The following is a 14,003-nucleotide window of genomic DNA, read 5'->3' as shown; positions in this document are numbered from 1 at the left end:
GTAACCTTTGACCTTTGTTTTACATTGAACTACAGGGGTGAAGTTAAGTATTGTATAACACAGTTCTTGAACTTATGAATGAGCTGTTTCAAGCCGGTATAGACACCCCATCCTTTGCTTGTTTATGAGATACAGCCTCAAAGCTACTGAACAAGCTGTTTCGAGCTGGAAGGATAAGCTGTCCCTTAAGCCTATGTTTGTTTGTACAGTAAATGTCGGCTTCTGAACTCTGGGGCCAATTTAAGCCAACAGGATCAGCGGTCCCATTAGTCTCTATTGTTTGAGCAGTGTACTTACTCAACTACTGAGCAGGCAGCAACTTGCTAAGCTATTGTTGTTGAGCCTAAATGTGAAGTTCGGCATTTGACTGATGTTGTAGCTGAAATGTAAACCTGAGTGCAGGTGCAGTGAACACCGAAGGTAATTCATAGCGGTTGAGAAAAAATGATTATGACACCAGAAATGGCCTAATTCAGCAAAGTCCTTACTGTACATTAATAACACCAAAGGCGCAGCTACCATTTAATCTAATATCTAAGAATCTCATACAGTCCATATACAGTAACAAGAGGATTTGCATCACATCCTGTGCAACCGTCGTTGTGTCATTCCCAGCTTTCTACAATGAAGACGTCATCAGCAGACGTGTGGAAGTGTGTGGGTGGTTAGGAAGGCAGCGGGCCATATCTCTGCTTCCCTGCTTACCTAAGAGGTGTCTGCAGCAACAATGTTTACCAGCTTGTGAAAAAAAGGCAATACTGGCTGTGTTTGCTCTGACACCAGATAGACTTTGGCTCTAACTCGGAGGAAACACCTTCAGAAACACTGGCTGCAGTCACTACACCAGCTGAGAGATGCAGCCGGAGCAGTTTAGCACTTTATGCATGTAGCCAACAACCTTCTACATTGGCTGCTTTAACACAATTGAACCAAACGCTCTCTCCATGCAAATGCATGGCCATATAGACAGAAAAAGAAGGCTCAGCAGAATCTCTACATGTCTCTCCTGCTTCTCTTCCCATTCTCACATCTTGCTGCCTTGTGCTACCTCTCCCTCCCTCCCTCCCTCCGTCTTACTATACATCATCCAATCTCCTATCTACTGTACTTGCACCCCATCCCTCTAAATTCAGGATACTAATACTGCTGAGTCCTTGGGGCGCTGCCCATGGCCAATCCAATGAAGTGCGCAGCTACGAAATATGGAGGGAGCTGCAGCATCCGGGATGCCACCTGAACATTGCACAAGTTAACTTTAAAATAGCTAATAGCAGCCTTGCTCATGCCAAAAAAGGATTATCTGTAAAGAAACTGCCCAGAGCTATACATTAGCTGCAAACTGTCACAGCATGATGCACATCAAACACTGTAGAGGAAGAGGGTCTTGCCATCAGGTGGGAAGAAATTATACTGCTACTCCTTCCCATTAGCCCACCTGTTCCAGTCTCTGCTGCAATTATACCGCGCCGCATGAAAATGCCAACATGTGTATTGCTCATTAATATTAAGCTTTACAGCTGATTAATTTCAAAGTGGTCCAAATGCCCGCGGCGCAGATGGCGGCTGCCGACCTGCTCGGGGGCGGAGGAGTCAGTTATCGGCTGGTTGCCCCCAAACATAAGTCAGGCAGTGCGGGTAGCGGGACGGCAGCTTACTATTGATCTGGAGGCAGAGACATGCACTCTAGGTGGTCAGTGAGACACACCTGTGCCTGAATAATCTCATCATTTACAGCACATCTGTGCCTGTACACACTAACAAAGCATTCTGGGGGCTGAAGCACATACACATGCAGCCACGCCTGAATTTTCTATGAAAAGCTTTTAATTCATTTAAAACCTGTGAGGGGACGACTGTGGCGTACATTTGATTTGAAATGATTTGAGGCCAAATGAATTCAGATCAAATCAGACTACTCCGCCGAGTGTCCCCTCAGGCTAAATCTGGGACATTGTCAAGGTTAATAACAAATGTTTGTCATACCATTAAAAGGCTGAATAAAACTTTGATGCCTCATGTATATCCCATGAAGTCACATTACTTTGTCGCTAATTGTTGCTGTGCTACGCCTGCTTGGAGGCTTATTTCTATAAATCTCAATTCAACAATCAATTACCAACTTCTGCTTCTTATTGATGCATGAAACGGAGCAATTACATTTAGGCCTAATTTCATGACGGATCACATTGTGGTCGGCCTTTGGGACGCACTTGCTGTATGACTTACTAAATATTTGATATAGCAGCGTTATTGTAATGCAGCAGACAATGTTAATCATTGCTGAGGCAGTAGCAGCACACAGTATATCAAATTGCATTGTTCTGTCAGCATAGAGCTTAAGTTGAACATTATCTTTTGGCCTTGTAAAGACTGATTCTGTACAAGTTTGTCCCAAAGCGAGAAACCAAAGAATCCAGAACCTTAATCTATAATGTCACAGTCACGTATAGCCTGAAGCTGCACCATTTATAGTGGCTGAAAAACTGGTGTAATCGTACTGTGAAGTATTCGCTTAAGCCTTTTCATCTACTGTAAATGACCTCCATATTAGTGTTATCAGTTTTACACCAGAACATGTATATGAGAACACCCGGGGTACCGCCACACACTCTGCTCATGTTCACCAATTTGTGTCCGATGGGAACAATGTAATTCAAACGTGACATACAAAGTTTACATTCGCAGGGTATTCATAATGATATATTCTAATAATTACATACTTTTCAGCATAGATTGGGTCAACAAATAAAAACAGAATCTCATAATGAATGAATATAACTTTTATGAACCTGTAAAAAGGAGCTGTAATGATAAAAAATATATGGTCAGTAATTTCTTGAAAACCTGTGTAAAATGTGTATTTTGTCAAAATTCAACCAAGAAAATATTTCATCTCTAGATAATAGTATAGTCCTGATGAGGAAAATGAGAACTTGAGTGGTGTTTTTATACTGACAGAGGGGGTCATCAAAGCCAAGTCTCTATGTTTAGAGACAACACCGATCACCATGGAGACAGGATGGTGACTTTTGTCTGAACCTCGCAATACGTGGCAGAAAACATGAAGCATAAATACAGCAGATTTCATATAGGTCAGTGCCACCCATACTATTCAGTCAAAATGCCCTTTCCCTTTCTCTAATGTCCAAGTGTTTTACCTAATGTTGCATTGAATGAATGTTTTTCTTTCAAGGTTTTACATCACAATAACTCAGATGTCATCCAGTATTTAAGTTATAGCAGTTTAGAGAGTGTGCAAAATGATATAACTTGTTTTTATGAACAAGAACAGGACCTCACAGTAGTGTCTCTTCCCGACTCTTAATTGTTTACAGGCGAAAACCTCCTTCTGTACCTAAAAATATCTCTTCCATCAGTAGTTTGAAATCTGTGCTCATATGAATATGCAACCAATTAACACTACGGCAATGTAGAAATCATTTGAAGGGAATGTTATTTGCGACCCACTCTTCAATGATCATAAACAACCCCATGGTTGTACGTTTGAGAAATCAGTACCATCTTGTAACTTCATGGAAATCTAAATTCAGCATACAACAGCCCCCTGAATGCAAAAAATGCAAAAGAAATTCCTCTGATAATACAGTATGTTTGTGTACACTTCTGATTACTTTAACAGGAAGAGTCAATAAACAACCCAGTTGCCCGAAAAAATGTTGGCATTGTACGTTTCTGCAAACTACAGGATGTGATGAATGTCGACGCTTGCAGAAACACACAATACCACATGGTTAACGCTGTGAAACGATTGGTTAATTTAGGCAACAAAACTACTTGGTTAAGTTCAAATTATAATATTACAACGTAATTTAACAAGAGTAACAACATAAATAAATAACAACTGCTCTTAACTGACTAACATTACATAACAAATGTAACAACATAATGTAACGAGCGTAAAGTCAATGTTTACTTTTAATTTTTGGATGAGACACGAACAGCGGTCTTCTGAGTGAAAGTGGTCAAAGTTATGAAACGATTGGTTAGGTTTAGGCAACAAAACTACTTGGTTAAGATTAGAAAAAACACCATGGTTTGTGATCAAATGATAATGTAACAACGTAATGTAACAACGTGTAATAATGCAGCGTAAAAACGCAGCATAACGGAACAACACAACGCAACGTAAAAACGCATTGTAACAACATAATGCAACAATGTAACGTAACAACGTAATGTAATAGCGTAAATAAATAACCGCCTTTAGTGGACTTTCTTACACAACATTCCGTAACAAGCATAGCAACGTTACGTGACAAGCATAACAACATAAATAGCGTAAATAAATAACAATCACTCTCGGCCAACTTTTTTACGTAACGTTACGTAAACAAGCGTAACAACGTTACATAACAAGCGTAAAGTCAACGTTTACTTTTTGGTTTCACATGGGACATGAACAGCGGTCTCCTGGGTGAAAGTTATGTGTTTATTAGACCTATCTAACACCCCTTCCACCTGTCTCACTTGTTATACTCGTTATTATACCACGTAACTTTCAAAAACGCCTGCTCATTGTACTACGTCACTTGCTCTGACCGAATGCAAAAAAATACACATAAAAACCCCGGCAACATTTAACGTCTCAGTGGTTTGCAGAAACGTACAATGCTAAAAATTTTTCCTGGCGACTGGGCTGTAATATACTGCTTTCTGTGCGGACCTGAGAGACATCTTTGGCATGAAATACCTTTATTCTTGACTTTTGACATCTGTTTATTTCCTTTGAAAACACCATGAAACCAAACCGAAGAGATGCTACAGTATGAGCATAGATGCATTACCTTGGCGAAAAACTGCAGAGGTCAAAGGTGATGTTCCAGTAGCTCAGTCAGTGGTCAGGACAAGGGTTTGACGGACAAAGATTGAGTGAGTAGTGAGCATAACATGACAGGAAGCAAAAACAAATAGGCAAGTATATGAAAAAAGAGGAGAGGAAATATTAGTGCAGCACAGTTAACTAAAATGAATTCAGGGGAGGGGAAATGTTGTGACCAGGTGGCTGGGAAGGAAAAGCAAACCAATAGACCCCATACCTTGGCGGTTTAACATCAGGTGCGCCAGACCTTGAGGGAAAGAACAGAAAAAAGGATACGAAAACAGGAAGTTCATAAAGAGGTTTGGGAGAACAAAAGCATTGTCACAATGTTGGACTGCAGTTTGTGACAGACATCCTGGGGTAGGTACGGATGTCAAAGTTCAAACTCAAATAGAAAGGGGAAATCAAACTAAAAACAGACAAACATCTCAAGGGAGGAGAGGGAAGGCAAGGAGAGAAAAAAACATCTTGATTGGTGCAACCCGTATAGGTAGTTGCTCGCACAGATGCTTTTTTCTAAATGGAACACATACTGTATGTTTACTTGATGCAGACAGCGTTCGAGATGTATCGGATATACAGAAATCCTACTTTTTACAGTATAATTACATTAAAATATGTTACACCAGGTAACATTAGTTCTATGATCTCTAACAGGACTTTATAGGCACTCATCTCTACGCACTGATATTTGCATGTAAGTGGTCGGCCAATCCACTTGAGCCTATTTAACATTCAATATGGCAGCTTTTTATAAAAGGGCAGAAGTGACACCATTCCTTATCCAATAAATCGTTAACGACAATCGCTCGATTTCACAGAGGACTTACCGTCTAATGGAGCTCAATAGGTTTAGGTGGTGGAACACTTATGCAGCGACATCATGTAACAGGTCAGCCACTAATGATCTGCCACACCTAACCTTTTAATTCAGAAAAAAAAGCCGAATGGAGCTGCAACTTGATGCTTAACACCTCATTGACTATAAACTATCATAAAGCAGCCAGCCAAGACAAAAACGCCACCTCCATATTCTATCAAGTAGAAGATGGTGCTGTGGCTGCTGTGCTGAACCAACACATTCACGACTTAATGATATAATGGTACATGTCCACAGAGGTATTTTTTTATCGCAAAGGATCGATTCGCCTCCCAGCATTGGATGCTTGATGGGCTGCCACTAGACACAAGGCACGAGGCACCTGATTGGACGAACGCTTTCCCTCGTGGGCTGCTGCTTACAGCTTTCAAACTGCAATCAAATTTCTTCTCTTATTTCACGAAAATAATTCATCGAAATTTGTTTCTGAAAATAAATAGAACCTTTATTTAACCAGGAGTAAAAACTCATGAGATTAAAAATCTCTTTTTCAAGAGTGTCCTGGCCAAGATAGGCAGCAGCAGTTACACGGTTGCAGACATAAAACAAACATTGCAATTGAAAAAAACATTTTATGCGAGAAGTAAACCACGCAGTGGCTGAATCTGTCTTTATTTCGATCGTCAACGCTTAGTTTACGGGAGTTTCCAGAGGTGGCGAGTCGCGTCGGACGCCCCTGATTTGCATAAAGTAGCCTAGACCTCAACTTTATGTAAATCAGGAGCAGGTAAGGTGATGCCCCGTCTCTCGACTCGCGCTGCCATGCTACCAGAATGCATTGCTGAACTGCTGCTTACATAGACAATGAATGGAAATGAAGGAGGCTGTGGACATGTACCATAACACTCTTAGACTGCTGATAAGTACAGCATTGCAATACTGGGAACAAAAAGAAAAGCTATAGTACAACTACCATACATCTATGGAAGCAATCTGAAAGTACACTGCAGCCAATCAATCACAGGATATTGCTGAGCAGTTGCAGGTGACGGTGTGTAAAAGACCAGCCGGTCGGCTTGCACACACTGCAGCAATCAAAGCCAAATTTCAGTTTTGTGTCCACCACCAACACCACCACCAAATCTCTCAGTCCTATGTCCTGCATGTGCTAAGCACAGAGACACAGGAACACAGACAAATATCTCAATACGCCAGCCAGAAACTATATGGCATACCTCCCCTGCTCCTCTTGCCAAAAAGGAGATGGGGATGACACAAAGCACCGCTCCTGCTCAGTACATGAGCCCCACTGTGCCAGCCAACACAAACAGCTCTCGTCAGTGCATCAGCACTCTAAGACTCATATAGCAAGTCACTCACTCACAATTCAAGTCCCCGCTCAGTCATTAGGTGAAATCTTACGACGGGGGGCAGGTCGGCACAAATCTCCTCCTCACGTTCCACTGAGCGAGGCTGTTCACGCTGCAGCTCTTGGTGTGGGATGGACATAATTACCCCAGGGAGGGTCCTTGCCTGCCAACACGTAGGCTTTTGACACAGTGTGTCATTGGGAAGCCGGTGACTGAGCCTCTGCTTAGACAGGATTCAGCCACAACCCCGTCTACGCAGTAGACATAGAGCTGCCGTGTGCACCCCCACTGTGGCTCTGCATTCTACATGACAAGCCAAGGTATGTATTAATATGCAGCATAAACACCCTTCCACTCATCATCTCTCAGGTGATCTCCTTTTCACTAGACACACTAAGATTTGAGGGGATCTGAGGCTGGTGTCTGTATCTTCTGCCCATCCTTTGGCTATAAAAAATAAAGCATATCACTCAGCAGTATGGCAACAAGGCGCTAAAAGGGAAGCTTGTTTATCATTAACAGTGACAAAGACACACCCAGCAGCGCCAGGTTGTAAGTCACCACCAGCTGAGACAGCAGGACGAATATCTGGTAAAATCCCTTTGTCTTTTGTCCATGCAGGGAGGTGGAAGGGTAGGTTTCCTATTATCCAACTGATAAGAAGTAGCAGCCACAGAGCCAGAGGCCATCGCTTCGTCAAATGGGGAATGCCCAGACGAACCGTTCACTCTGGTGATTTCTGTAAAGCTGGACAAAATGAGCTCTGACCCAAAGGATTCGCAGCTGTGATGACTCCTCACACTTTTGATTTTTGTCGAGCACTGGGGCGAGGAAAACTGACCCGCATCCCTGACTGATGGCGACTGATGCTGGTGACCAAAACAGGCTGCACTTAACAAGTGCCTCAGCCAACACAGTCTTCTTTGACTATGTAGTTCGAGGAGTTGAAGTAAAGTGGATGAGGAGTGGTGTTGCTGCTGCCCTTGTATGGGACGGCCACCAATTGAATGTGCTCATCCTAGCCGGCTGAGCCTTACATCCAAATCTCGGTGTGTGGAAATACAGAGATAACTGGCTAGAGTCCCATTAGAGCCTGTATGAAAATAAACCTACCAGTAATCTACCAGTTTTCTATTTTTAGATAAGAGGCAAACAGAAATGTATAACCAGGCGATGAAAGCTCATTTTATTAAAATGTTAGCATGTTGCTTTTAGGATCCTTTTGATTTGGCCTCATTATATAACATTTATAATAATATATTTTTGTAATTGATCATGATACTCCATAAGGGATTGAGAACAGCAATCGTTTATTGCTGTGCTGACGTATGCCGATGTGCTCAACTACATCTGTTGACCTTGAATAAATCCATAATGAATCACATCTTTTCGTTTTCAAACCTTCAAGCATATTGCACGACTGGTCACACCCTAATTAATAATGTTGGCACTGGTTTGACACCAGAATGATGGAGGTTTGAACCCACAGAAAACAGACGTTTTCTTTTCTTGTAACAGGAGAGACCTCAGAGAGCAGTTCCAAAGCCCACTGGAGCACACGGATTTAAGGAAGTAAACTTTATTAAATACTTACGTTTCGACGCCAACTGCGTCTTCATTAGTCTTTTTTTACTTTTTTGAGCACCGGACAGGTCTACTATTCCTTGTGAGGCGGCTGAAGCGCGTTTAACCAACCTTCCTCAACAGACGTCTTCTGTGATTCAGCATGGGTTTACCAAGTGACAGTTAGCAAGGGGAAATTATGACAGATACAAGGAGCACAATGATAAGTGCTGCCATGCTAGCATAAAATAAATTACTTTCGCTATACCTAAATATTGTATGTATTATATTAACCCATTTGTGCCCAAAGACTATATTTAGTATGATAAGGAAAAATGGTCAAAAGCTTTGAAATTTGTTGCGGACATACTTTGGGCTAGGGATGCACCCTATCATCGAGCTGATACTGACTTGAATAGCTGGCTCAGGTATCGGTGACAATGGGGTCGATCTATTCAATTCAGTTCTATGTTTATATACTACATACATTATATACTGGAATTTGAATTCCTGTTGAAGTTTTGACCAATTTGTTGCTGCATTAAAAAGGTTTACACTTGAATTATAATTCCTGTTAATGTGAAGATCTTTTACCAAGTTGTTGGTGTACGATTTATTATATTAATAATAAATAACAGTTCAGTAAATGGATATCTATGTATTTATCTGCCACATTTTGTTTTACAAAGTTAAGAAAGCAGTGTTTAAGTCAAGCCTGATATGCCTTACACATAAAAGAATGATCCCAGTCACTTCCACACAGTGAGGCATACAGCTTATTAATTAAACACGTGTATCGGATCGGAACGGTATTGGTCGATACCCAAAGCCCAGGTATCACTATCTGTATCGGGACTGAAAAAGTTGGATCGGTGCATCCCTACATTGAGCATGTGTCCAACAGTACACATTTTACATTTTTAGATCACATGAAAATCACACTTTTATTAATAGTTAAAGTCAGGATTTTTTAAAAATGCTAAAATTGTGTTTATACAATGTTTTACAATGCATATGTGTGCATATCCTTGATATTCAACTTGTTATGAGTTCATAGATACCAAATACTTGATTGTGCTCCTTTTAGTTTCTGATATACAGCCATTTTCTTATCATACTATATTTAGTATTTGAGTACATGGGACTACTGTTTTTTCCTAAAATAAAGACAAACTCACTTTTCAGGTTTGACCGATTTTGAAAAATGTCTTCACATTTGTGCTTCGGCAAGCCAAGAGAACACTTCCACCAAAGGGAATAACAGTTGCGGGCACAAATGGGTTAATATAATGAGCATGTGTTTCCTCATTATATGTTGTTGACCTTTAAACCTCCTAGCCTCCTTCTTCTGCCCTATTTTCCCCACTGATTTGATCCTTTTCACAGTATAGTCACTGAAAGAAACTAGCATGATTTATACAAATTGCAGGGTATAAACATTTTCATAAATAAAATTGAGGAAGAGAATTTAGTCAGTGGGGCTAAATACATCTTGATTTCATTTTTTCATAATTGCTTGTGACAGTATGAACTTTTGGAAATGCTTCTAACAAGACAAACACTGCTATCTAAGTAACTTTAATTAAACAAATATAGTGAAATGCAGATGTTGAAGGACCTCTCAGTCATTATTTTGACATTAATTAGCAAGCATCTAAGAAGTAAGAGCCATTGCATGAGGATTAGGATTTGCCAAATTAGTTTTTTCCCGTGAAAAGTACAGTATTATGGAGCCTGTTGTAATGAAGGATTAGACCAAGGTCACTGCTGCTGAAAGATGCAAGCCCACCAGGACCGGCTGTGTCCTTTCTTTGGAAGATTTCTATACTTGCTCTGTCATCCCTGTAGCTCTTAGTGTGTCATCACTGTGTGCTTAGACATGAAAATCTGAAGGAAGAAAAACAAACAATGACAATGTGTTTGCACTTGACACATGTGTGTTTTGTAAGTTTTTTCCTATATGTTGGAGAGATTTCTCTCTCTTCTGTATCTGAGGTGGCTGTCTCTCTTTCACAGACCTGTTATTTTTTTTGCACACAGAACATCAGAGGATGCTGCACTCTTTTGGCATTAGAGCATGCCCCCACCGTGGCCTTTTGTCCGCACAGATCAACGGGAGCCGGCGTGCTGCATACTGTGGATGAACAACTCAGAGGACTCACCTGCTGTTCCCGAGGTTTACTGCCTTAAAGCAGTTCCTCAGACAAATAAAAAGATAATTCCCACACCACTTAAAACCCACAGCCAAAACCAAATATAGCATATGGGTTACCATCTTTGCCATCTCTGGGGAGAGGAGCAAACGCATAGATACGTCTATTTCCGTCGCTACAAGGACATCAAAAGACTCGCTTGCCGAATAGCACATGGAGTTGTATGAGGGATAGAAAAAAAAGGCATCTGGTGACAGTGATTTTACTGTTGTCATTGTTGTTTTCATGCATTCTGCATTGGGGATTGTCTCCATGTCAAGCTTTAATCCAATAAACATTCTGATGTGCTCTCTTTGCAGCATGTCATTTAATAATGCCTGCCTTTTTGCTGTGAGCAGAGCCATGCCGTCTATGCTCTTATTAAGAATGATTAATGCTTGTTTTTGGAAATAGTGCCGAGATTAACTATTACTGAAGTGCACAACCATATACCAGTCACTAAGTCTTACTTATATGCTGTTTCACAAACAGCATCTATACCAAAACATGCATCATCTTTAGCAAAATATCTAATATTATATATACAAAAAGCCCTTCTACATTCATGTCTTTTTACTTGTACTCTGCACAGCCACTCTACATGAAGACAATAAAAAATTTTCGGCCTATTTTGCTGTCGTACGCCAAAACGCAAGCGTCAGAAGCAGGATTTCGGAGAGCAGGTGTGCACGGGTCGGTGCATTTTGAGCTGGTAACAGTGATTTATAATGTGTGGCGGTTCAGTGCACAGTGCGCTGGTCTCCTGAGCCTGTTGGCCGCCCTTTCACCAGAACCAGCAGTCCTTACTGGGGGAGATGGATGTCTCGCTCTGATGCAGACTAAACAAATCTCCCTCCTCGCTTTCAATCTTCATTTCGTGTTCAGTATGTGCATCTCATTAGGAACCAATCCCGTGTAATCGTGGCCAGTTAAAAATGCTGCCAATAACGAGGGAAAACGTCTCTTTTCCTGCCAAGGGAGATTTGTTTCTCTTAAGAAAATTATTTTAAATGCACCTATGAAAAAAAACATAATTTTGCAAATAATATTGCAATTTAATGAATGTCAAGGCCTCAGTAATCAGCCATGTTATGCCAGAGTAATTTTAACCTTAGAGCATAATGGCATATAATGGCATGATGTCTTAGTGAAACCTTAACATTACACAGTAGCTTAGTTTAAATGAGGAAAAATATGCACTTCAGAGGAAAAGTACAGAAGTTATAAATAATAAAACAAAGCATGTCTGAACAGTTATTGTTTTTTGTGATTCAGTATATGAATGCTCCCCATATTGTGCAACACCCACGTACTCCGTAGACCTCTCCAGTCACCTTCAGCACACTGTTTTATATACAATGAGCATTCAGCGCATAAAACACCTTTTCCACAGTGACCTCGCGACCAGTGATAGTGTATCTCCTCTCAGCTTAATTTGTTGGATGTCAGAACTGCAGTCCAAACCGACAATAACAACCTGATAATAACCGAACACACGCTCACACACGAATGCTGCGGTAACAGCCTTTGCAAACAGGAGCATCATGAAAAACAAATGATGCTCATCATTATGCTCATTATATAATGCATTGTCTTACCTTCTGCTTCTTTCTGGACAGCTGCAGGAGCATAAAGAAAGAGAGACATAGTTAATGTTGTTTTGCTGAACCTTGCTGCTTCCTTCCAAGCCAAAACATGTTGACAAACGGACACATGTATCAGCCATTGTTGAAGAAAGCTGCAGAGCTTCCAAGCTAAACATGTCATTATTATTAGAGGAAAACCTGGCAAACATCTTGCATTAATCACTTATTTCCATTTTTCTTGTCTGTACATAATAAAGCTCACTTTAAAATGCCAAGTTCTGTCCTTACTGTTTTGTAGACGCTCCAGAAAGAGAAAATGACACCCATTTGGTAGTTAAATGTCTCTTAGTTGAAAACATGCGAGCATCTGTCACATTAGGAAGCAGTTATCCTCTCTGACTTGTGAAGATAATTGCTGAGAGAGCTGGACTCACACACCCAAGCAGCCTTTAAGTACTGCTGTGGAATACTTTGACCTGGATCGCTTTAAAGTGGGCTTTATTGATTATTTTCTAGGGCCTAATGAGGATTTAGAACATATACAGTACTTATAATGGGATATTAATTAGGGATTTTAACCACTTGTGAGCTAATGCTAATCATAAGGATGGCAAACATTTTCAGCAGCCAAAGTACATCAGCATTAAGAGTGTAAGAAAATATAGAAAAAACTGAATATCGTGATATTATGTTTTGTGAAACTGTATTGATTCTCAACAACACTATCAATTTTTAATTAATAGTTTACATTCAAAGATTAACTCAGTGAATACTTTATTTCATTTGCAAATCTCAGTGTGTGTGTCCTCTTAAAGTAGTGCTATGATGTTGGATGTTACAGGACTGTGATAAATGCAAATGCAGATCCCACTGTTTTGACTGTATAAAAAAGTCAACTTTTTTTACTCACATTTTATGCATGTGGTGGTGTGTTCTTTATACTATTACAGTTTTCCTAAAATCAGATTTCTAAAAATCGCAATGTATCGCATTGCTTACAGTATCGCGATATATTGAATCGTAACCCCTGTATCATGATACGTATCGTATCGCCAGATTCTTGCCAATACACAGCCCTAATTAGCCTAAAAAATGCCATTTGACAAACAAATCATGAAGGACCACAGTTAAAAGTAGGACATTTTTAGAACATTTTTTAGCATCAAAGACTTAATTTCCTGCATTCTGCTGAATTTTTATACACCAATTCATGGTGGGAATGTTTTTATGTATGTTAAGGATAAACACAAAATTCAGGTGGCAGGTGACTCGACCTTGGGCTTCCCCCACGCATGTTTTTTCCAACAAAATGTGTCATGAGTCGACGAGTGCTGTTTTTACGCCTCGTGTCACATGCCTCTCTTTCTGCGCTCAGTGTCTCCTCATCCCTCTGTGTGTGTGAGTGTAGACGTAGGCTACTTCATAGTCAAAGGCGGCGTTTTAAGGCTGATGTTTTAGCGCATTACGCACCGCCTCTCCGGCAGTGCTTGTGCGTAAACCTCGTTTACGTACGGACACATACAGTACATGGACAACTCCGGACACCACGGGTGCATAGTAGTTGTGTTTATACTGTCCGTATGGAGAACATGTTCCAAACATGTGCAGTAGATTGCTACGCTATCACTTGGC

At 40.6% G+C, this 14,003-nt stretch overlaps 1 protein-coding gene across 9 annotated transcripts in view; it reads right to left on the bottom strand.

Annotated features, from left to right (window-relative positions):
- LOC141752633 (neurexin-2-like) overlaps nucleotides 1-14,003 on the bottom strand; it is a 204,337-nt gene that overhangs the window by 120,919 nt on the left and 69,415 nt on the right. For 5 of the 9 annotated variants that reach the window (XM_074610689.1, XM_074610691.1, XM_074610695.1 and 2 more), the window contains exons 3-5: nucleotides 12,384-12,404; nucleotides 5,058-5,087; nucleotides 4,806-4,817 (exon numbers count right to left, since the gene is read on the bottom strand). In XM_074610689.1, coding sequence (XP_074466790.1) covers nucleotides 4,806-4,817; nucleotides 5,058-5,087; nucleotides 12,384-12,404 — 63 coding nt within the window. The remainder of the gene's footprint in view (nucleotides 1-4,805; nucleotides 4,818-5,057; nucleotides 5,088-12,383; nucleotides 12,405-14,003) is intronic. The other 4 variants (XM_074610696.1, XM_074610690.1, XM_074610694.1 and 1 more) reach the window with 2 other exon arrangements.

The sequence above is a fragment of the Sebastes fasciatus genome, chromosome 16 (assembly GCF_043250625.1).
Source record: "Sebastes fasciatus isolate fSebFas1 chromosome 16, fSebFas1.pri, whole genome shotgun sequence".
NCBI classification, from domain to species: Eukaryota; Metazoa; Chordata; class Actinopteri; order Perciformes; family Sebastidae; genus Sebastes; species Sebastes fasciatus.
This window is presented reverse-complemented; position numbering and strand designations above follow the sequence as displayed.